Source organism: Opisthocomus hoazin, chromosome 6 (genome assembly GCF_030867145.1).
Source record: "Opisthocomus hoazin isolate bOpiHoa1 chromosome 6, bOpiHoa1.hap1, whole genome shotgun sequence".
NCBI lineage: Eukaryota > Metazoa > Chordata > Aves > Opisthocomiformes > Opisthocomidae > Opisthocomus > Opisthocomus hoazin.
Genome location: NC_134419.1, coordinates 79,735,361 through 79,757,629, shown reverse-complemented (window position 1 = coordinate 79,757,629; position 22,269 = coordinate 79,735,361). Strand labels below are relative to the sequence as shown.

At 50.6% G+C, this 22,269-nt stretch overlaps 1 protein-coding gene across 1 annotated transcript in view; it reads left to right on the top strand.

The window, feature by feature from the left end:
* TCERG1L (transcription elongation regulator 1 like) overlaps nt 1–22,269 on the top strand; it is an 87,427-nt gene that overhangs the window by 8,282 nt on the left and 56,876 nt on the right. Inside the window, 1 exon segment of the mRNA XM_075423942.1 lies at nt 5,362–5,541. Within this exon segment, the coding sequence (XP_075280057.1) occupies nt 5,362–5,541 (180 nt within the window).

Sequence of the window (22,269 nt, the reverse complement as noted above, 5' to 3'; positions counted from 1 at the left end):
GGAATAAAAATAAGGAGCTCGTGTATTGCTTTAAAAAGAAGTGAGAGGGGTGTACATCCTTCTGCGAGGGAGGTTTAGGACCTCAACATTACTAACTCTTATTAACTCTGGGGTCAAAGTATTTAACTTCTATTTAATTGAATTGGTGTTTAATGTTATATGAGCTCCATAGCATACACAAACTTGAAACCCTTCAAGATATTTTTTATTTTAAATACCCTTGGAAAATATTTCAGATCCCTTAGGAAGCTACTCAGTAATTTGCTATTTTTTTTTAAATTTTTTTTCCTGTAGCGTTGGGTTCTGGTGGCCTTTTCCCATGCCACTCTCACAGCCGAGCACGGGAACCAGCGCTGCCGCGGGAGGTTTGGTGGCTGGAAAGCTCTGCCCGACATCAAGCGCTGTGCGTTTCCCTGTGCCGGGGGTTCACCCGGGCAGAGACGGGTCAGCAAGTTGCAGTGGGGATCCGTTTGTGTCGTAATGGTGTCTTTGGGCTATTCTGGGCAAAAAAGAGGAGGTGGCCAGGTCGGTGTCTGCGCCCGGGTCCTGTGGTCCTGCCCCGAAGGAGGACCTCCTATGTGGACCTGCTCTTATGGGGCCTTTGGGTGCTTGCGGTAGCTCAGGGGCTGAAGGGCAAGCAAAACCCAGGGATTCATGGGATCATTAGAAACCGTTACAAAGAACGTTATGCTCATGCGTATTAATAAATGCTTACATATATCTGCAGGGTGGGTGTCAGGAGGATGGGGCCAAGCTCTTTCCAGTGGTGCCCAGCGACAGGACAAGGGGCAACGGGCACAAACTGAGGCACAGGAAGCTCCAGCTGAACAGGAGGAAGAACTTCTTCCCTCTAAGGTTGACGGAGCCCTGGCCCAGGCTGCCCAGGGAGGCTGTGGAGTCTCCTTCTCTGGAGATATTCCAGCCCCGCCTGGACGCGGTGCTGTGCAGCCTGCTCTGGGTGACCCTGCTTGGGCAGGGGGTTGGGCTGGGTGACCCACAGAGGGCCCTGCCACCCCCGAACATGCTGGGATTCTGTGAATACTTTTTTTTTTCTCCAAGAGAAACGAAGAGTTCAAGAGGTCTTTAACCTGCTTGAAATTTTCCTCCCTTTTTTTTCACATGGGTCTTCTGGGGAAGAGACTCATAACCCTTTGGAAAGGGTGTTTGCCTGTAGGCAAAACTGAAGACAAAGACTGAAAGACTCTGATGATGATGATGATGAGTGCAATTTAAAATTCATTACACTGTGAAGACTTACTTTACAGACAATACCGATAACTTTTTTTTTTTAAATCTGAAAGGAAAGGTCTTGAATTACCCTTTTTAGGTAAGAGTGGGCCTTCATCTCTCACAAGTGTTGGTAGCCTTCACCCTTGTCTTGTTAAATAGAGTAATTTCTGTTCTTTTAGGTGCTTTTTCTTCAAGGAGGAAAATCTCGTGGTTTCAGTTGTTGAGGAGTGAGATGGTATCAGCAGCCTCAGGGTGGCTTTGGTGTGCTCTGGGTGCAGAGGCCATGTGAGAGTGTGGAGGGGGCAGGGGGAGTGGGGGAGTTTGGTGGGTTTTGGAAGGGGAGCTGAACATGTGCTGTGCTGGATGCGACGCGGCTGGTGGGTCTCAGCGGGGTCGGCCGTCATGTTGCTGAGGGTCGGCTTCCTTCCCGGCAGGCGATGGAGTCTTCTTGAGGGCACAGCATCGTGCCGCGTGATTTGGTGTGTGCCGTGGGACCACCATGTCTGTCTGTTGGGTTTGCGTGCCTGTGTAGGGTGGGCTCGGAGCCTGTTCTTGGTGTCCTGAAACCCCAGGAAGCAAACGCTGGCTTTGGGTGGTGGAGGTTGTGCTGTTCCATCGAGCTGTCTGCTGGCTGGGCACAGCAAGGTGGCCCGGGCTGGTTTCTTCTACACCAGGAGCGGTACCTGATGGTTCAGTGACATACAGGTTTGCTGCGTGAAGATGGGTCTTCTGGATCCAGAAATCGGGTACAATTCACAAACTTTTGTGGACGATGATGCTGTGCTGGAAGAGAAGGCACAACAGAAACATCTCCTCTTTGACGCCTCTGCACATGAACCCTTCTCCACACGGATGGTAGCAGGTAGATACTTGGTGATCAGGCGTCATCCCTTGTGAGGGGTTTGCTGCCTGGTTCCAGTGCCTTCACCTCATTTCACCACCCTCAGTGAATTAGCTGTGAATAATCTCTTCACTGCTTCTTCAGCTGCTCTCTGCTCTTCTTCACGCCAAAATGTGCTGCCCGTTGTGGATGTTTCCCCCCAGTCTGTTTGCCTGAGCAGAGCTGGGAGGCTGGGGAAGGGACTGCAACTGGGGGTGGTTATTTCAGCAGGCAAGGGTTACCGTACTACCCAGCGTGCAGTGGAACGTGGCAGAAAACAGATTGGGGGAAACCACTCTTGCTAGGAAAAAAATTGCATTTTTTTTTTCCCTTGAGGTTATATTGGTGATAGGGTTTTACTACTGTTTTCAAGGCATTTAACTCTTGAAATGCATGTAAATGTAGGGGGATGAATGATGATTCTAAGAAGCCCTTTGAAGAAGTTTTTGGGACTACTGACAGTAAAATCTGGTTTGTTTCTGAGAACTTCTCTCCAGGTTCGCTGAGTTCGGGTGCAAGTCCCTAGCTCCCAACAAGCCACGTCCTAGGCCGGCCTCCTGTTGCTTTGGCAAATCATACGTTACGTTAGAGGTTGGTAAACAGCTGAGATGGTTGTTCAGTTGAATGCACAGCGAGAGGGTGGGCTTGATGACCCCCAGACACCCTGTCCATACTCTCTTCTCAAGTATTAGCAGTTATTGGGGTAGTCCTTTCTTTGTGGAATTCTATAGCAGGAGAGAGGGAGAGAGAACTTCATCAAAGGTGGGGAAATCACCAAAACTTCGCTTTCAACTGACTGATGAAAATTTAATAAGAGGATTGATGAAACTTTAATAAGGAAGCCCCGCTTCAGGAGCGTTACTCATCTGTGCTGGTGGAAGACTTCGGCTATCCGAGCAGCTCGGGCTGAACGTTATTGTGCTGCGTTCCTGGGCTCTTCGGGGAAATTGCGTCTCCTCCAAAAGGAAAGATTCGGATGAGAAGTAAGCAACCTTGCTGCTCACGTACCCTGTAGGAAACCAGTAGAAAAGTCATTTTTCTAGACAACGTTGGTTTTCATGCGAGCTGGAGAAAATGTTTTGTGAATTTTTCCCAACTGCCGATGTCTGGAAGTAGGAATGAGTGCAGGCTCTGGGAGGCCGGGTGTTCAACCAGATCTAATGGTGTTGGTCCTCAGGAGAATGAACTCGTGTTAACTGGTTGGATTAGTTGGGCACTGATTATTTTTTTCTTTTTTAATTTCCATTGTGAATGGGGCTGGCTAGATAATCTGTTTTTTATCTGTCCACGTTTGAATGATCAAAACTTTAATATTTCAGGTTTTTTTTGCCTGCGTGCCTGTTAATTAGTGCATGTGCAGCTGTTTTACGTGAATTCTTCTTGGCATTGACGAGTGCAGTAGAAATAATAGCAGGGTTTTTTGTGATGCTTACTGAAAATACTTGACTTCTGTTTTGCTAATGCAGGGCTTGTTTTGTTGGCAAATAATTCTTTATAAAGAGTCAGGAGCAAAGCTGCCAAAAGTTAGTGTAATAGGTGGCCTCAGGAGCCCCAATTAGCTGCAACCAAAGCGGGTTCCTTTCCAAAACCCTCTCACCCACTCTTTCACCGACGCCAGCTGAGACCAAAGCAGCATTTGGTGTCTGAAAGTCAAGACTTTTTAGGTGTCTGAAGCCAGAGCAGGATGGAAGCATCTGGGCTCTGTAGCTCTGTAGGCGACTATGGTCTTCACCCCAAGGCTTGCCAGGCTGCGGTTCTCTCTTACCCACAGCAGCGGTGTTCACAGAGTCACAGGATGGTTTGGGTTGGAAGGGACCTTACAGATCATCTATTTCCACCCCTATGCCCTGGGCAGGGACCGCTTCCCCCAGCCCAGGGTGCTCAGAGCTCCATCCAACCTGGCCTTGAGCACTGCCAGGGAGGGGCCATCCACAGCTTCTCTGGGCAGCCTGGGAAAGGGCCTCACCACCCTCAAGGTGAAGAGTTTCTTCCTTATGTCTAATCTAAACCTACTCTCAGTGTAAAGCCATCACCCCTTGTCCTGCTGCTCCATGTGCTTGTCAGATGCCCTTCTCCAGCTCTCTTGCAGGCCCCTGCAGGTACTGGCAGCTGCTCCTCCCCGTGCAGAGGGGCTGCATCACCCACCCCAACGCCCCAATGGCCACGCAACCCATGGTCGTGGGTCGATTCCGTGTGTTCCTTGCAGTGATGCACGTAGAAGAGCAACAGCTACAGGCTCATGGGACGCCTGAAGTGAGGAGTCTGATCAAACCGATCTTCTGCAGAGCTGCAGTTGGCTCTTGCTGCCTGAAGGATTTCCACACGAATGGAAAACATTTGCTAAATGACATAATAAGCTAATGATTGCTTAATTTTTGAATACATAGCTCAGCATAGAGGGAGTAACAGCTGGTGTTTGTCAAATTAGGTTTTCTCCTTAAGATTTTTACTACTCATTTTCTTGTTTATTTAACATACTTAGCCAAGATTGAGCTCCGAAGGTCTTCCCCCCCCAAGCTTGTTAGACTTAAAGGTAAATGATATATAGTGTAAAGTGGGTTTGAGCCTGAATCTGGGGGACTTCTGAGTTCCGTGTGAAACAGTTGGAAGTTTCCTGCGTGGCGTGTTGTCAAGATGAAGGACACCGGCGTGTAAAACTTGTAAAACTCAGATGTTTGCGTGCACGTTACGGGTGAAAAACTGGCAGATAACAGTAACGTGGGGTGGTTAATACAGCGAGTAACAGAAGTGTTCAGCTTTGAAATCAGCCAACTTACATTTAGGAAAATGGAGAACGAGGACGGTCGTGCATCATTATGAAGCTGTGGGAGCTGAAGAAAATGCCGACCAACGTGTTCAAATATTTGACTTTTTTATTGAGTTTTTGTCATTTAAATTTCATAGCTCTGCTCAGTTTATATGTGCCTCACTAGTGTCTTTTCCCTCTAGGTTATAATGGTATGTTCGCGTATATGGCGTTTTAATATCTGAAAATGCAGCACCCATAACCTAGGGCTCTAAGAACAACGATTAGGAGAGGGGCTTTGAGAGTCCTTAGAAAATAAGTTATATACTATATTCAAAAGCTAGTGTCTCGCTGAGAGGGACACGCAAGCAGAGGAGGCCAGGTGGAAATTGTTGCCGACTTCTGTTCCATCTTGTGGTGAAATTCGGAATGCTAAAAACATCATCTTAGGTAAATCCCCTGGTTTTCAGTTAAAAAAACTCTGTTGTCTCTCGCTCTTCCGCAGGGGGTTGCCAGAACAGCCTCAAGGCGGTGGGCGGCCATCAGACCCTGGCACTGGCCACCGCCGCCATGGTCTCGGTGGAGCCTGAAGCCCCCCAGGGACCTCCCGCACCCAGCGTCCAGCCCTGCCGCCTGCTGACCTTCTCCCCCATCAAAATTCCGGTGCTGGCTTCGCCGTTGCCAGGTAAGGTCACTCCTGGTGGCACTGACGGGCAGCGTTTTGTTACTTACTTTGCTGCTGAGCGTGAGTTTTGGTCAATACTCGGGGGATATAGGTGGCATTACTGTCATCTGGAATTAAAGTTATTTTTTGTGGTGCTGCTTAGAGGCGTTGTCTGAAATAGCGTGTTAAAAGTGAGCTGGGAGCCCCGCCTGCGTCTGCAGTGTGGCTGTGACGCTGGCAGGCAGTGTGTGAGCTGAGATGCTCCCTCTGCCACCTTGGTGGCTTCTGTGAGAAAGCGCGGTCGTGGCGGCACCGGGTCCGTGCAGCAGATCTCCGGGTGCAGCTGGAAGGCGTCTTCTCGACGTACGATCAAGACTGAAGTGTATTGTTTGGGTGTTTAGAATTATAAAATATGCTGGAAGAACGTAGCCATGGCTTTGTATTTTTTCTGATAGGTTTACATGTGGTTGCTTACTGGAAAAAAATTATATGTTCTTAGCATGACTTGTGTAAGAACTTTCTGAACGTGGCAGCTGGGGCAGGGCTGTGGCATCCCTGGCTCGCCGTGCACGTCGGACTGATTTAAAGCCTTTAGGGGAATTTTTGAAACCGTTTGCACTTTGAATGCTTGATGCTGTATTTCAGAAACGCTGTGTACCAATTAAGTTAAGAATTTAAACTAGTGTGCATTTCCCATCTTTTTGGTACTTGAAGTGTAACACAGCAAGATAGATCGAGACTGAATTTTGCAGAAGGTGTGCGGGTAGGGTTTTTGATGTTCGGATGGAATCTTCATTTGGGGAACGCAGCTTGGTAATTATTGCTCCTGTGGAGCAGCCGTTGGAATCGGCGGGGAGGTGCCTGCCCGGGTTGCGGGGCTGGGGGTCCGGCGAGCAGCCGGGAGTGGAGGCACGGTGGAAGGACGGTGCTGGGGTGAGAGCAGAACGCGCAGCTAAGCGCGGCGGTGGGCAGGGAGTTGGTGGTGCTTCCCCCGGGGGTTACTGCACCCACAGAAACCCGTTTGCAAGTGAGCAGCTTAGAGGAGAATCCGGAGGGGAAAAACCTCCTGCTTGCTTGGTGCTGAAGAGCAGAATGACATTCTGGATGTGTTCTGCCCTGAACTGAGCTGCTCGGGCTATCTGGGAAGGAGCCGGCGCAGGACTCGTGATTTACAGCGGCGGAGGTGAGCTCAGCGTGAGGTGTGTTAGAATCACAGAATGGTAGGGATTGGAAGGGACCTTTGTGGGTCACCCAGTCCAACCCTCCTGCCGAAGCAGGGTCACCTACAGCAGGCTGTAGAGGACCTTGTCCAGGCGGGGCTGGAATATCTCCAGAGAAGGAGACTCCACAACCTCCCTGGGCAGCCTGTTCCAGGGCCCTGTCACCCTCAGAGGGAAGAAGTTCTTCCTCGGGTTCAGCTGGAGCTTCCTGTGCTCCAATTTGTGCCCGTTGCCCCTTGTCCTGTCGCTGGGCACCACTGGAAAGAGTCTGGCCCCATCCTCCTGACCCCACCCTGCAGATATTTAGAGGCATTTCTAAGGTCCCCTCGCAGCCTTCTCTTCTCCAGGCTGAACAAGCCCAGCTCCCTCAGCCTCTCCTCATAGGAGAGATGCTCCAGTCCCCTCCTCATCCTCGTAGCCCTCCGCTGGACTCTCTCCAGTAGCTCCTCATCTTTCTTGAACTGGGCAGCCCAGAACTGGACAATAGTACTCCAGGTGAGGCGTGATCGAATATTGTAATGCCGGGAAGCTCCACCACCCCGGCAGCGGGCTGAGCTCGTGATGATGACCACGTCAGCCCGTGAGAGCCGCCGCTTTCCTTGTGAAGGAGGGTATGGCCGGCTATCAGATACCCCGCTCGGAGAGCCTGAGCAGTCATCCCGTTATCAACCATCCGCAGCACCACACGCTGCTGGGCGTTTGCTCCTGCAGAATGTAGAGCAGCTGTTTGGAAAAGAAAGCTTGGAAATGCGCAGTCCACGTACAACAAACCGGAGATCCCGCTAACCGCTTTTCTCTGTTAATCATCGTCTCTGGAGGGAAGGCTGGCACCTTCCTTGCGTAAAATGCTTGTGTGAAGTTCTTTTTTATTGTGCTGGTGAGGACTGGCGGGTGCTGGGTTTGGCTTCAGCCCCATGGGTCACCTGCAGCCCGGGGAGCTGGGTGGGAGCTGGGTGGGAGCATCCCTGTGTCCCGCATCTGAGCGCTGAGCAGGGCTGGCGTCTGCTGCCCGGCTGCGGGGAGGACTGGCCGGAGCTCCCTGGTGGAACAGGGATGGGAGCTTCCAAAGCTGCGGGCAAGGAGCCGGGCTTGGGGTGGGCAGGAGGGAAGGGCAGGGAGAGGGATGTGCAGAAGCTCTGCGCCCAGCGCGTGCTCGGCAGGGCTGCCCCGGCTCTCGGCTGCCGAAACGCGGTGGGCGAGGTGCTGGCACTGGGTTCAGCTGAATTTACAGGAAAAAAAATGGTCGGTTGGCCAAAGGTGGCTTTCTACTTCAGAAATAAATGTCTCTGTTGCTGTCTAAGTTAGTGGCTGGGAAAGCATCAAGAAAGCGTAATCCAATGTACAGGTAATCCCCAGTGTGGAGCGTGCTTTATAACCCTGTTGGCCCCTCGGTTAAAAACATCCGTGGGTTGGCGTTTATTAAAGATGATTTATTGTTCTCAGAGAAATATGTCTTGGAGAGAGCGTAGTCCGTGGAACCTGGGGGAAGCTGCGTTTTTCTTGGTCCTGGTAGGATTTATAAAGCAGCATGGCAATTAATGAACTTCCCATGTTCTCCTTGTCTAAAGCTGATGCGGGCAATGTTCACATCACAGGAATGAACTTGGGAAACAAGAGTAAATGATTTCCAACTTCCATCTACGTGTGAACTACTTCAATCTACAGGGGTGAATGCTGTGTGCTTAGTTATACGCTGTTAATTGGTTATACTGGAGATCGCTCGTATAACACCACCTTGTGCAGTGCTGTGTTTCTAATCGCAGCGCTTTGTTCAATCAATAATCTTATAATTAAATATTTACTTTTAAGGAGGCCTTTTAATATGATTAGTTTTGCAGCCTTACAGTTTGGCTCTGCTTCTTTCCGCCAGTCTAATTAGTAAACTTGTGGAGTTAGTAAGAACGAGCAAGTTAATGAGAGGAGGTGGGCTGCCGGGGAGGTACGGCCCGGGTCCAGGCTCCGGTGTTTCTCCAGCCTCGCAGAGGGAGTTTTTAGGAGCTTCCTTGAAGCAAGTCACCAGGTCCCGTGAGCGAAGGAGAGCAGGAAGTCTGCTGAGTGCGGTGGTGATGTTTACAAGCTCATTTTAACCCCAGAAGAGGTGTAATAGAGTAGAGGGGGTTTGGGGAGTTCCAACCCTTTGGTGGCTTTTCCGTGCGCGGGATGCGGGGAAGGGTCCGGCGGGGTCTGTGGCCCTGGGCTAAGCAGCCGAGGGAGGGGTGCGCTGCTCCCTTGGCTCTGGGGCGGGAGAAGCTTCTGGAGTGGTTTGTGCTGTTGGGTGTTTGGCACCGTGCTGATCTTGGAAACTTTTAACGATGAAATAAATTTATGGGAAAGATGAAACATAATATAGCCTATATTTAAGGTTGAGGAACCTGTTTGTCGCTGCATGAAGTGGTCTGTGATCATGAGGGGCTACGGCTGCGTGTTACAACCTAATGCAAAACCAAACACAAGCAAAACTCTGACCACCAGCGAGCAGCCAAAAAAAGAAAGGCGGAGGGACACGGCTCTTTGGGACCCTCAGAAGCTCGTGCTCGGGCGTTTGTGTATCCCCCTGGTCTTGGGTTGAGGGCTCGGCGCCTCTGTGCTGAGGCCGATGGCCAGCTCGGGGCACGGCATCCCTGGACGTTACAGAATCACAGAATCCCAGCATGGTTGGCGTTGGAAGGGACCTCTGTGGGTCACCCAGTCCAACCCCCTGCCGAAGAGGACCTTGTCCAGGTGGGTCTTGAATATCTCCAGAGAAGGAGACTCCACAACCTCTCTGGGCAGCCTGGGCCAGGGCTCTGTCACCCTCAGAGGGAAGAAGTTCTTCCTCATGTTCAGACGGAACTTCCTCTGCTTCAGTTTGTGCCCGTTGCCCCTTGTCCTGTCACTGGGCACCACTGGAAAGAGCTTGGCCCCATCCTCCTGACACCCACCCTTCAGATATCTGTAAGTATATATTAGGTCCCCTCTCAGCCTTCTCTTCTCCAGGCAGTTACCCAAACCCACCGTGCTGGGGCTTGGTGTGTGGGAAGTGTTGCTTTTTTCTAGCCGTAAGACATTGCCTTGGGCCCGAGAACCCGCTGCAGCCGCAGTCCCTCCTGGTTCAGGACACGAACCTTCTGCTCTTAACGCTTCTGGGCTTGACGTTTAAACTGTTAACATCCATTGAAATCAGAAACCCAGCTGAATTTCGGTAGGATGTGGTCATTTGGATAAATTGGTGCTACAGAAGCTTGCCTTGGTGCTGCGGGGGCTGAAATGGAATACCAGGGTCCTGCCCGGTTTGTGTTTGGGCTCGTTTTCCGCTCGCAGGATTGACAAGGGTCATTCCTGATCTCTACCAGACGGTTCCTGCCCTTGCCCTGGTCAGGGGCTGTGTGAGGGGGTCGTGCAGTTCGCCTGGGAGCTGCCGGAGTCGGAGCAGCGCGGGGGGCAGACGGGGCCGAGCAGGGGGTTGTGGCTCTCCTTCCTCAGAAGAACCTTGACTTTGGTGAATGTGCGTGGGGAACATGGATATTGAGGTTCTCTTCAAAATTATTTTTATTTGATAATAGTTTCAGAGCAAATCTGTTTCTTGTAGCCACCAGAAAAGCACCCCATTCCCCGCTACCCTTCCAAACCCTGCTGGTGGCCGGGTTCCCGGTGCCCTGACTCCAGCGTGGTACCAGCAGCGGGGATTTGCTGGTGACTCGAATGGCCGCAGGGTCACATCTGCAAACAGGGAGGAGGTGTTGGAGACTGAGAAATCTTGATATCCTGGTATGTGGTGTTAGGGAAAGGTGAAGCTAAATGCAGACCAGATGTGATCTGGAAAGCAAACAGTGCCTGGAAATAGTGAGGCTCTGGGAGACTGCAGAAAATAAATACATAAAATGAAATTAAAATTAAAACAGAATGTCAAGTCAAAAGTCTCTTTGAACTGTGGCACCTGGTGGTGCTGGCTCCTCTAGCCGTGCCCCAGGGAGGTGTAATGGGAGGTCCTGGGCATCTGTGTCGAACTGGAAGAGAGCGTTGTTCTTCCGCTCTCTGCTTCTCTAGACTGGTTGGGTTGGGTTGGGTTAGCCATTGCTCATTTGGGGTAAAAAAAAAAAAAAAAAAAAAAAAAAAAAAAAAAAAAAAAAGGCAAGTGGTGTGGAAACACACGGGGAAAAGCGGAGAATTTTGTTCTGGAAAGTAGCTTGATTAGTTTCTGGAGGAATGTGATACTTGAAATGTTTGCAGGTGAAAACTGGTGCCCCTTAGACTTGGTTTTGAGATTTTTATCCTCTTCAGCCATTCCTGTCTTTAAGTGCTGGTCTCAAGCCATGCAAGACGAGTCCTGTGGTGATCAATCAGTTTTGTAACATAGTTTCTAAATATCTCCACAATTACCAGATGCATTATTCTGTTTTCTGTCCGCCGGAATGTAGGATTCTGTCTCAATTCATTGTGGCATTTTCCCACAACCCCCTAGCAGGCTGCACTGATGCCGTTTTTGTTTACAGAAGTCCTTTTTTTTCCCTGAGATTTTGTATACAAAGTTAAATGTTTCAGTTTTCCTTTGCTGACAGAGATTTTGATGTGCTTGTGATCTTTTAGTGAGGTTGCACTGGGTTTAGCGTTGGGTCTCGTACTGTTCTCTTACGGTGAGCTCTGCTTCTGACCCGTGAAAACGCAGAGCAGCGGCAGCCCCTCGGAGAGCTTGGCTGGAACTATGTGGTGTCTTCCATACAGTAGATAGAGCCAGATAAATGCTGATTTAACCATCTTCTGGTGGTGAATATCTTGAACTTTGTAACTAGACTTCTCTCTTAAAGTGGGTAAAGCTGTGATTATTAGGGACTTCTGCAGTGGTGAAATTAATTCTTTGGCACCACTTTACGTTTGTTTTCATAGAAGCATAGAATCAGCAGTTTGGGTTGGAAAGGACTTTTAGAGGTCATCTAGCCCAACCCCTCTGCCATGTGCAGGGACACCTTCCAGTAGATCAGGCTGCTCAGAGCCCCGTCCAGCCTGGCCTTGGATCTTTCCAGGGATGGGGCCTCCACTACCTCTCTGGGAAACCTGTGCCAGGGTTTCACCACCTTAATTGTGAAAAGTATCTTCCTTATATCCAGTCTAAATCTACTTTTAACCGCTGTTAAACCTCCAGCGATCAGTTTTGGGGAGGTCTGTGTTGTGGTCAGACGGCGTTGGCTCTTGGAGAGAGGGATGTTCAAGATGGCAGTGTGTGACCTAGAGTGCTCACGCTGCGATTATCAACTGGCAGCTTCTGGAGGACAAGGTGGAGTTATTTTACCTTACGTTTTAGCTATGATGACTTGAGATAAGCCTCAGCCAAGCTGGAGATACAGTGTCAGTCCTGTTGGCTCAACAAATGTGAAAACGCCGGCAGCTGTGTCATTCATAAGCTGTTCACTGAAACATCCCTGTGTATCCGACGTAGCCGTGTGAACGCTCCCTTTAACGGGCTTCAGGCGTTAGTGTCTGCTGGGAAAAAATACCAAATACCCTCATCCTTGGAAAAAAAATTGTCCTTGAGCAGATGGCAGCCAGCTGGGTGAATCTGAGATGCGGGCTTGGTACGTGGCACTGTGACCTTCAGGGTGAAGCGTCTGCTTTCTGAGGGTTCTGCGTCCCAAAAGCAGTTGGACCTTTGCTACATCATTTGTTAAATGGTCACTTTGCTCGTCCCTTTTCCAAAGAACCTCATGATTTAGGTTCAACTGTTTGCAAGCAGCAAGTGTCTTATAAGCAATGCTTCTTTGAAAAAATTCAGTGTTTCTTTGAATACAGAATCACAGAATAGTAGGGTTTGGAAGGGACCTCTGTGGGTCATCTAGTCCAACCCCCCTGCCGAAGCAGGGTCACCTACAGCAGGCTGCACAGGACCTTGTCCAGGCGGATCTTGAATATCTCCAGAGAAGGAGATACCTCTAGCTTCCATCAGCCGGGATTAAGAGAGGGTGTAAAAGCTCGTGAGGAGCAGTGGTAGGAAGAGATTCAAACCAGACTGGAGCCCGGAGGTCGTTGGTGATGCAGGGCCGGGGCCGGCCGTGGTCCTGCCTGGAGCATCGCCCAGCCTGGGGAAGCATCCCTGGTTGGTCAGGTCTCCCCCCAGACGGGCTCTGTTCCGACGGTCTGTGCTGGGGACAGCCTTGTCTTGGGATCGGGCACGGGAACCTTCACTGGAATAAAATTCAAGTACCCGGGCATGGAGCTGTTGATAAACGCTGTGCAGCGAGAAGGGTCCTCGCACACTTTCTGTCCTTTCTGCTGAGCACGGGGTCAGCTGTTCTCACATCGACGAGCTGAAATGGAGAAGGTTCCAGCAATGTTACCCGAGCTCCATTTTGGGTTATTTGTTCCTTCTTTTCTTTCTTCTTTTTTCTTCCGCTGGTGGTTCTGCTCGTGCGTGGACCAGGCAGAATGTTCCCTGGCATATTTAAAGTCAGCCTTGCTGCTAACTTAGCTTTTGTGCCAGATTTAACATAAAGACTAAATAGGAGCCTGTGGAGATGCAGCTACTCAGTGAACTGGGCTGCATCTTCATGCTTATTTGCTCTGCTGGTAAAGAGAAAACTTAATTTTCCAGCGCTATCAAGCCAAGTCTGTGAAGAGGACTCTGTCTTAAAAAAACCAAAATGCAATAAAGTTTGGGAATGTAAATAGTGATGTGGAGTAATTGAGATATGGGATATCTAGTAGTCTCTAATACCACTTTTATGGCTGCTGTATTAAGAATTGGGATATTTATTTTCTTACCCTCATATACGATTTCTTAATTATTTGAGTGAAAAAGGTAAGATATGAGGCTGTGGTTATGGACTCTGTAAATTAGCAGTGAGTACAAATATTAAAAAAGGCACCATCTGCCATGTAAACCATTTGCCACCTGTTCCCTTGCTTTCAGAATTATTTAATGGTTTAAATTTAATGTTTTAGCCTGCCACAGAACAGCTGGGAAGTGACTAAGTATTTTTCCTATCAGTACCTTAACGGCCAAGCAACATTCTATGCTAAAAGCAGCTCTTAATGCCAGCGTTTTTCTACATGCGCTTTCGTGTGGCTGTCAGCTTGCTTCATTAGCAAATTCTGCTGATATAAAACACATTTTCATAACAACAATTACTCAATTGTTTTTGTGGTGTTGTTTGGAAGAAACCGCTTATCTTCAGCAGCAGGCAGAAGCGATGGCAAGCTCAGAGCGGTCACGGTGCCTCGTAAGGGGCCAGCGCACGCTGGGGGAAGGCAGCGTGAGTTAATCCTGCGAAACCCCGAAGCTCAGCCTAGCACCTTCCCTCCCCAGTTGCTTACTGCTGTCGTAGGTGAGGCTGAATGAATGAGGTGAGATGAAATTTGTCTGTAAGAAATATTTTCTTCCGGGGAACAGAATTTAATAAATCGAGGAGAGTGAGGTTGGACATCTCTAGCGTCTTCCAGGAGGTTTGTTCTGCTCACCTTCCTCCCAGGGGCCAGTGAGCTGTGGGGCTGGGGAAATTTGTGTACTGCAAGAGCTTTTCTTTCTTAACAAGGTTAATTTAAAAAATGTAATCCAGTGAGTAAATACTTGGAGAGCTTGAGCAGTTCTGGGCCTTTGGATGGTTTCTGCCCGCCCTGCGGGTCCGGGTGCGCTGCGGGGCTGTATCCCCACGGACTCATGGCCATAGTTGAGACGCTTCACGCGGTGGTGACTTGCCTTGTGCGTTTGTGGTTTCAGGTAGTCTAGCCATCATACGTACCGGAGTTCCTAGATTTTAGATGAGCAAGAAATAGCATTTATGGAAAAGCCAGTGAGCAGATGGAAACATGCCAGCCAGAAGTGGGATGCTCGTCTGTTCAGGAAGCGTTTCTTTCCCCTTCCTGGGTGTCCTGCGTCTCTAGGAGTAGAACAGGCTCGACTTGGAATACTGAGTAGCTCTAACAAGCTGCTTGTAAATGATCTGCCCAGCTTTAATGCTGTGTAACGAAGCAAGCAAATGAATGTTTATAGTTATTAAAGTGATAACTTCCTACTCGAGCTAATATTCAGCATAAAATTACTTTTCCGTTTCATATCTGTGTTGGCACGTGCAAGGCCGGCGTGCGTGTACCGTGGGTTTCTAAGCTAAAATAATGCCAGAGATCACATTTAAATCAGTATCAATTTTCTTCTGCCGCTGAACAGTAAATCTCTGCTGGAAACCGCGAGTGCTCAGCTGCCCAGTTAAGACTCTGCGAGAAGCGGGATGATCGTGCTGGAGAAGGTTCTTGTTGTTTGTGTGGAAACTCAGCCATTTCTTTTCTGTCCTTCTTAAAAAAGCTGGATGGCCCCGCACGGCGTGGGTGGTGAGGAGGGCTCACCGAGGCAAACGTGCTGCGTGAGCAGGAGATGCAGAGCAGGCACAACTCTTTGATACTGCAAATTTTTCACACGGTCCCCAAGGAGGAATAAATTCAGTCATGGAGCGTTTATTGATGCGGGTATGTGTACTGGAGTACTGTGTCCAGTTCTGGGCTCCCCAGTTCAAGAAAGATGAAGAGCTACTGGAGAGAGTCCAGCGGAGGGCTACAAGGATGGTGAGGGGACTGGAGCATCTCTCCTACGAGGAGAGGCTGAGGGAGCTGGGCTTGTTCAGCCTGAAGAAGAGAAGGCTGCGAGGGGACCTTATAAATGCCTACAAATATCTGCAGGGTGGGTGTCAGGAGGAAGGGGCCAGACTCTTTCCAGTGGTGCCCAGCGACAGGACAAGGGGCAATGGGCACAAACTGAGGCACAGGAAGTTCCGTCTGAACATGAGGAAGAACTTCTTCCCTCTGAGGGTGACGGAGCACTGGAACAGGCTGCCCAGGGAGGTTGTGGAGTCTCCTTCTCTGGAGATATTCCAGACCCGCCTGGACAATATCCTGTGCAGCCTGCTGTGGGTGACCCTGCTTCGGCAGGAGGATTGGACTAGATGACCCACAGAGGTCCCTTCCAACCCCTACTATTCTGTGATTCTGTGGATGGGCCAAACTGGCTGTATGGTTCGGGACGCAGTCACTCTGTGCAAGTAGACAGTGATTTCCAGGCGCGAAGATGACGTCTGTCTGAGCCTGTCTTGTGTGTCTGTAGGAAAATACGTCTCTAATCCTCCTTGTCCTGGAATATCATTGCTATAACTAACCAGAAGTAGAAGGCAAGATCTTCTGACGGGATAAAAAGGCACTTGTGTCCTGCTGGGGTAGTCCATCGTATCTCTTGCAGGAATCACAGAATCACAGAATAGTAGGGGCTGGAAGGGACCTCTGTGGGTCATCTAGTCCAACCCCCCTGCCGAAGCAGGGTCACCTACAGCAGGCCGCACAGGACCCCGTCCAGGCGGGTCTTGAATATCTCCAGAGAAGGAGACTCCACAACCTCCCTGGGCAGCCTGGGCCAGGGCTCCGTCACCCTCAGAGGGAAGAAGTTCTTCCTCATGTTCAGACGGAACTTCCTGTGCCTCAGTTTGTGCCCATTGCCCCTTGTCCTGTCACTGGGCACCACTGAAAAGAGCTTGGCCCCATCCTCCTGACACCCACCCTTCAGGTATTTGTAGGCATTTACAAGGTCCCCTCGCAGCCTTCTCTTCTTCAGGCTGAACAAGCCCAGTTCCCTCAGCCTCTCCTCGTAGGGGAGATGCTCCAGTCCCCTCACCATCCTCGTAGCCCTAATCCTACGGCCAGGCTGGTATCGGTGACAAATCGGTCCCGCTTCGTTTATGCTGTGTTCCTGGATAAACAGCTTTTTTCTCTCGCGGGAACCAGGAGAAACTGGTTCGGTGTCTTGAATGTGGTATCAAGATATTAACAATAGCAAAAACTTAATTAAATATTTCGTGTAGTATTTGGAAAAGAGAAGCAGCCCAGATCCTTTCGTTCATGCCCAGCTGTTTGCTGGGTAAATGTCATGAAAGTCAGACTTGTTGTAACAAGCAGCTGAGCGTACAGGCAGTGAAGGAGTAGGGTTTTTCCTTTGAAAAATGCCAGCACGCTGCTGCGGAGAGAGCTGAAATCAGATTTCTCGTGTTAGTAATAGCATTTACGCTGTTAAAATACCTGCGGGGTGGATTTTCCCTGTTCAGGAGACAAGCGAGTGGTGCAGACCCAGGCAGTTGTTGCTGCTGGAGCTTGGAAGATTAATACCAACACAGCGGTTAGCAATTTTCCCTGCGGAAAGCACAGGCACTTGGAGGAATTTGGTCTGAACTGGCCACGTTTTGCTTTGTCCCCAGCAGGATGGGCCTCTGGGCCACCGTGCTGCCCGATTCCTCTTGTGCGTGGGGAGTGAGCAAAGGGCGCGCTGGAGAGCCCTTCGCTTCCGATTTTGTGTTCAGCAATGGTTTGCCCGGCCTCATCGTATTTTAATCTCTGTCTTGGAGGTCTGAGCTCCTGCCTGGGCGGGGTGTGGGGGCCCCAGCCCTCTTGATCCCTGCCTGAGGTGGGGGGCTGGGATCCCTGCGGGTATCACTCATGGCTTTCTGGGCAGATCCCTCCCAGTACGGGCAAGCGGGACCCCAGGCGTCCATGGGGGAAGGGTCTTCTCCTCTGGGCATCTGTAGGGGGGAGCATCCCTAGGGAAAGGGTCTCCTCCTCTGGGCATCCATGGGGGAAGGGTCTCCTCCTCTGGACATCTGTAGGGGGGATCATCCCTAGGGAAAGGGTCTCCTCCTCCGGGCACCCGTGGGGGAAGGGTCTCCTCCTCCGGGCACCCGTGGGGGAAGGGTCTCCTCCTCCGGGCACCCGTGGGGGAAGGGTCTCCTTCTCCGGGCACCCGTGGGGGAAGGGTCTCCTTCTCCGGGCACCCGTGGGGGAAGGGTCTCCTCCTCCGGGCACCCGTGGGGGAAGGGTCTCCTCCTCCGGGCACCTGTGGGGAAAGGGTCTCCTTCTCCATAGGGCGCCTGCCCGTGCGACCCCGAGGCCGGATCCCTGGGCTGGGGGCAGTCGGTGGGTCAGGGCGCTTGTTTCGCAGCCTTGCGTTTCAGACCAGCTCCTCGTTAGCTACAGGAGACACCGCTCCCCCCACCCCCCCGAAGGCTTCTCAAGGAGGGATTCTCCTGCTTCGTGTTTTTTCTGTCGCAGACAAATTGCGTTGAGATTTCGGTGGCTTAAAGCAGAGCCTTGGCTGAGCTTGATGGATCGTAAGTGGAGCAGAAGTCTTGGAAGAAAAAAACAAATTGACTGAAAGGAAGAAATAGGTCTTGGGAGGAGAACGTGGTGGTTTCAGGAGGGGAGTTGTTAGATTGCTCCCATCCAGGAGAAGATGAACAGGCGAGAATTAGTGTTTACGATCGTGAGTTTTAAATCAGAGCTGAAGGAACCGATTGTTTTGGTGGCTGCTGTTGTTGTTTCCTTAAATTTATTTATGCAATTAAGCCATTAGGAACTTTGCATGCATTGCCAAGGCTTAATACAGTTACGATGTAATGTTGCTGCAATGCAGAATAATTCAAGGTACGATGAGGCAAGGCCATCTCTTCCGAACTGCGCCTTGGTACCCACAGAAATGTCGTGGAGATCTTGGGATTGGTGCAGCGGAGCAGATATTGTGAAGGTGCATGTGAAAGGTGGAAAGATACAACAGGAGTGACGTTACTTGGTGTGCGTTTCTCTTGAGACAGAGAAAATTTCAAGTATATTATTAGTAAGAAGTGCCTGCTTTTCTTAAAATCATTTTTCATAATACCTTCAGCCGACTTCATTCTATTTTTCAGATTGCTTTTTTTTTTTGGGGGGGGGAAGCTTATTCTGATCTTGTAAAATGAAGCTGTAGTGTGGGTTTCAACCACCACGTTCTCGGTGTTTGACCTGAATTTGCAGTGCTGGATCAGGTCTGTAGGTAGTGTAAACGTGGTGCAAAACCGCCATCGGATGGAGGAAGAAATGCTGTGGTCTCAGTGGATCAATCTCCTCTTGTAAAAGTTGCATCCGCAGACTCTTGTACCTTCTGGTAGAAAATTCTCAGTGTGATGTGTTAGAGAAGGAAATAATTTCACAGCATTCCCTGAAATAGAATGGGTTCTCGAAAGGCTAAGAGTTCGTTAATTTTCTCCTGAGCAGTTTGTCTAACGTAATTGTGAACCGAGTAAACCCCGGGCCACAAAAGCTTCCTTCAGATAATTGAAGAACGCCATTGCGCTTAATCTTGGAAATTAAAAATAACGTAGAAATACCTGTTTGGAAGATTATTTTAAGGAAACCCAAATGTAAATATGGATTCTGGGGAACCGTAGCAGTTCCGGGCGCTTGTGGGGAGCTGGCACAGCCAAGGCAGGACAGCAGGCAGGGGACGCCTTCCCGCTGCTGTCACCAACATTGGTCCAGCGCAGCGGCTACGCCCGCTCAGCTGCTTCGGTGGTGAGGAGCACGCTTCTGGTCACTGCCATGGCATTTTTAACCCGCTGTGGCTAGGAATCGTGCGCCTTTTCTGGTTGGCTTCATGCGTTTCTCAATCAGGCCCCACTGTATAAGTGTAAATAAATTTAACGAGGGAAAATGAATCTTAGTTTGTTGGCCAGAATATAAATAAGGAAAATTAATTAAATTCCACAATTTCAAGTGTGCCATAGCTGCTTCCCTAGAGTAACTAAATAGAATTTCATTGATTTTATTGCACGTTTAGTCCCTTTGCTTCCATGGCGTGACGATGCTGTTCCGGCGGCCGAGGCATCGCTGGGACGGGCTGGGGGCTGGGGCCGGCACCGCGCTGACCCTCACCCCGTGCCGGAGGCAGGCGGGGGGCTGTGGGTGCAGGACCCCACTGCAAACCCCAGCGCCGGCGGGGAGGGGGCTCTGCCTGCAGCCATGCCGGGCACGTGCGGAGCCCGCGGCGGTGACGTCAGGCCAAGGCACATGGCATCACGCCGTGAAAACCTGGAGTAAGATACGGGGGTGAGAAGTGTTCAGCTGAAGGTTTACCAAGGAGCCGGGCTGCTGGGTTTGAGGAGCTGGCAGCAGATAGCCCAGAGCAGAGCGTCCGTCTGTCTCGGGGTTGTTTTGGAGAACGGACGAAGCTACGGAGAGAAGCTGGACCAGACCCCCACCGTTTCAGGGAAGAAAACCCCTCCAGCCAAGTCCTGTATCGTGTCGACTTCCCACTGTGATTTCAAGAACCACTTATCTTAAATCTCGGCTCAGATGCCATCATCAAAATTGTGCAAGAGTCACATTTCTGGTTTCTGCTTTACTGGTTTCAAAATTCCAAACCTAATTTATAACTCAAACCCTCATAGAAATAAGTATTTAAAGATTTTACTCTGAAACACAAAGGATTAGTTCATGCAGAAATAATTACTCTGATACGACGGAGAGAAAGTGGAAGTTCTGGAGGTTTGATACTGCATAATTTAGTGTATTCTCTCAGAATTGCATCCTATTAAATAAGAAGATTGAAATTTTATGCTGGAGTTAGTTTTCATAAGGCTGGCAATGAATCATAAAAGTTTTGCAAATGGGACTGTGTTGAGGAGCAGTGAGAAGCGGTGCGGGGTGATCGTCGTCGTCCCCGGCCCCGGCGTGGGGCCAGTGGGTGCAGGACGGGGACGCTGCAGCCCTCGTCCCTGTTTGCTGCTGCGTCCCTCGGCCTGGGGACCCACCGTGCTCCCAGCCTCGGAGGCTCCGTTACCTGCAAAGTGAGCTGAGGTGCACGTGGCAGAAATCATGGCTCGTGGGTTTGGGGCCCTCCATCCTTGTTTTGCATTTTCAGATGATGGGTTGGATGAAAATCCAACAGGAGCCTTTCATCTGATACTGGCGGTCGTGTTCCTGGGCTCGGGAGGTCCCCCTGCGCAGGGGAGTCACCCCCCTTAGGTGCTGCTGCACTCAGAAACTTGCCGAAAATCCAATACAACTTTTCCTTCCAACTGAGGGGACTGCGTCACGCTCTGGGTCGCAACAGGAGCCGGCGGTGCCCAAAGTGCCCTCGGCGGAGGCTCAGACGTGTGTTCCTCGACACGCGTCCGAAGTGCCGCGAGAGAAACGCGGCGGCGCGGGTGCCGCTCCTCTGCGCCAGCGGTTACACCTCGATTGTGTTTTACTGAAGGGCAGAACAGTAATGGCACGGTCCTGCCCTTCATAAAAGGGAATTAAGAGGAGGCAACATTTAAAAGGAGAATCCATAAAAATTTAAGTTGTTGGTTCTTTAATATCAATATTAATAATTACATAATTTTAAATATCAGTAATTCAAATGTTGAACATGCTTGTTCAGTTCTGGATCTATAAGTTACGACGGCAGAATAAAGCGGACTTTAGGGTGCTGCTATTGTAGCGGTGGTCCCGCTGTGGGGACCTGGCACAGAGGATGCGGTGCCGTCCTCTCTCCCTCCCAGTCTGAGCAGGAGGGGCTGTCAGGCGCGGAGGATGATGGTGGCAGCGAGCGATTCCCCTCTGCAGCGGTGGCAGCGGCTCTTTGCATCCAGCAGTCTGTGTCGGTTCCTCTAGCGTCACGCAGAAGGGATCTGGGGTCATGAAGTCGCAGAATGGTTTGGGTCGGAAGGGACCTTTAAAGGCCATCCAGTCCAACCTGAGCAGGGACATCTTCAGCTGGATCAGGGTGCTCAGAGCCCTGTTCAATCTGACCTTGAATGTGTCCAGGGAGGGGACATGCACAGCTTCTCTGGGCAGCCTGGGCCAGGGCCTCACCACCCTCATGGTGAAGAATTTCTGCCTTACATCCAGTCAGAACCTACCCTCTTTCAGTGTGAAGCCATCCCCCCTTGTCCCATCACCCCCTGCCCTTGTCCCAGCCCCTCTCCAGCTCTCTCGCAGACCCTCCAGGCCCTGGCAGCTGCTCTGAGGTCTCCCCGCAGCCTTCTCCTCCCCAGGCTGAGCAGCCCCAGCTCTCCCAGCCCTTCTTTGTAGGATCTCTTGCCCAGTATCCATCAGCTGGGAAGGTGCAGGGCCCTGGGTCTGTCGCCTGTTCTCCCGGGAAGGGGGGCTGGGAGCAGGAGGCACGGCAGCCCCGGCAGCTGCCCGCACATCCCTCGGGAGCAGCGGGGCTGGAGAGAGCTCCTGGTGGCAGCAACCATGGCCCTCCGTCCATCTTCAGCAGCGGCGAAGCTGGGGCTGGAGATGGATCGGGGACCCAGAGCCCCGCTGCAGCCCCCGGCACTGCCAGCGACTGCTGCTTGTGTGTGCATTCGAGAAGTCCCTTCGGGAGTGACGGTCTGCGTGGTGTCATCTTCTGTCGGGTGGCATTGGTTTTACTGGCCGTGAAAATGAAGCTCGGAAGAGAAACAGTCTTAAAATAAAAAGGTAAACTATCCTTTGTTTTTTTTTTTTTTATTTTAAAGTAGACAGAAGAGCTTGGTTTCGCTTCACACGTTGCTTATTTTGATGGTAAATCTGGAGGAGGATTTAATTCCAGGGGCTTTGTAGCTCGCACAGAGTAAGCATCCGGATTTCACTGGCGTTTTGCAGCCGAGCAGAGCGCGCTCTTTCCTGTAGGTAAAGATGATTTTGCTGCGGGAATGGTGCAGTTTGGAGTTTTTTTCTGAATTAGCATATTGTTTGCTTTGCAGAGGATCGCACTCACCAGGCTGCTCGGGTTTAGAAGGCTGTAGTG